The sequence below is a fragment of the Haliaeetus leucocephalus genome, unplaced genomic scaffold (genome assembly GCF_000737465.1).
Source record: "Haliaeetus leucocephalus isolate CR32 unplaced genomic scaffold, Haliaeetus_leucocephalus-4.0 Scaffold0, whole genome shotgun sequence".
NCBI classification, from domain to species: domain Eukaryota; kingdom Metazoa; phylum Chordata; class Aves; order Accipitriformes; family Accipitridae; genus Haliaeetus; species Haliaeetus leucocephalus.
In genome coordinates this window covers 4,432,722-4,432,994 of record NW_010972436.1, presented here as the reverse complement: position 1 = coordinate 4,432,994, position 273 = coordinate 4,432,722, and the positions used below count along the sequence as shown (strand labels likewise).

General features: G+C 78.0%; 1 protein-coding gene across 1 annotated transcript in view; it reads left to right on the top strand.

Annotated features, from left to right (window-relative positions):
- The first annotated feature begins 6 nt into the window (after positions 1 to 6).
- The window catches only part of GATAD1 (GATA zinc finger domain containing 1), a 4,491-nt gene continuing 4,224 nt past the window's right edge, over positions 7 to 273 (top strand). The window contains exon 1 of the mRNA XM_010572027.1: positions 7 to 233. Within this exon, the coding sequence (XP_010570329.1) occupies positions 45 to 233 (189 nt within the window). The 5' untranslated portion in view covers positions 7 to 44. The remainder of the gene's footprint in view (positions 234 to 273) is intronic.

Below are 273 nucleotides of genomic sequence, written 5' to 3'. Positions count from 1 at the left end.
CGGTCTCGCTGCCCGGGGCCGCGGGCCCCGCCGCCGGCCGCAGGATGCCGCTGGGGCTGAAGCCCACCTGCAGCGTGTGCCGCAGCACGTCCTCCTCCATGTGGAAGAAGGGCGGCCAGGGCGAGATCCTGTGTAACAACTGCACGGCCCGCTCCGCGCCGCCCGGGCCCGCCGCCTTCGCCACCACCTCGGCCGCCGCCCAGCACAGCAACGGCGGCGGCGGCGGGAAGCAGGTGAGCCCGCAGGGGACGGAAGGGGCCGGGCGGGCCGGGG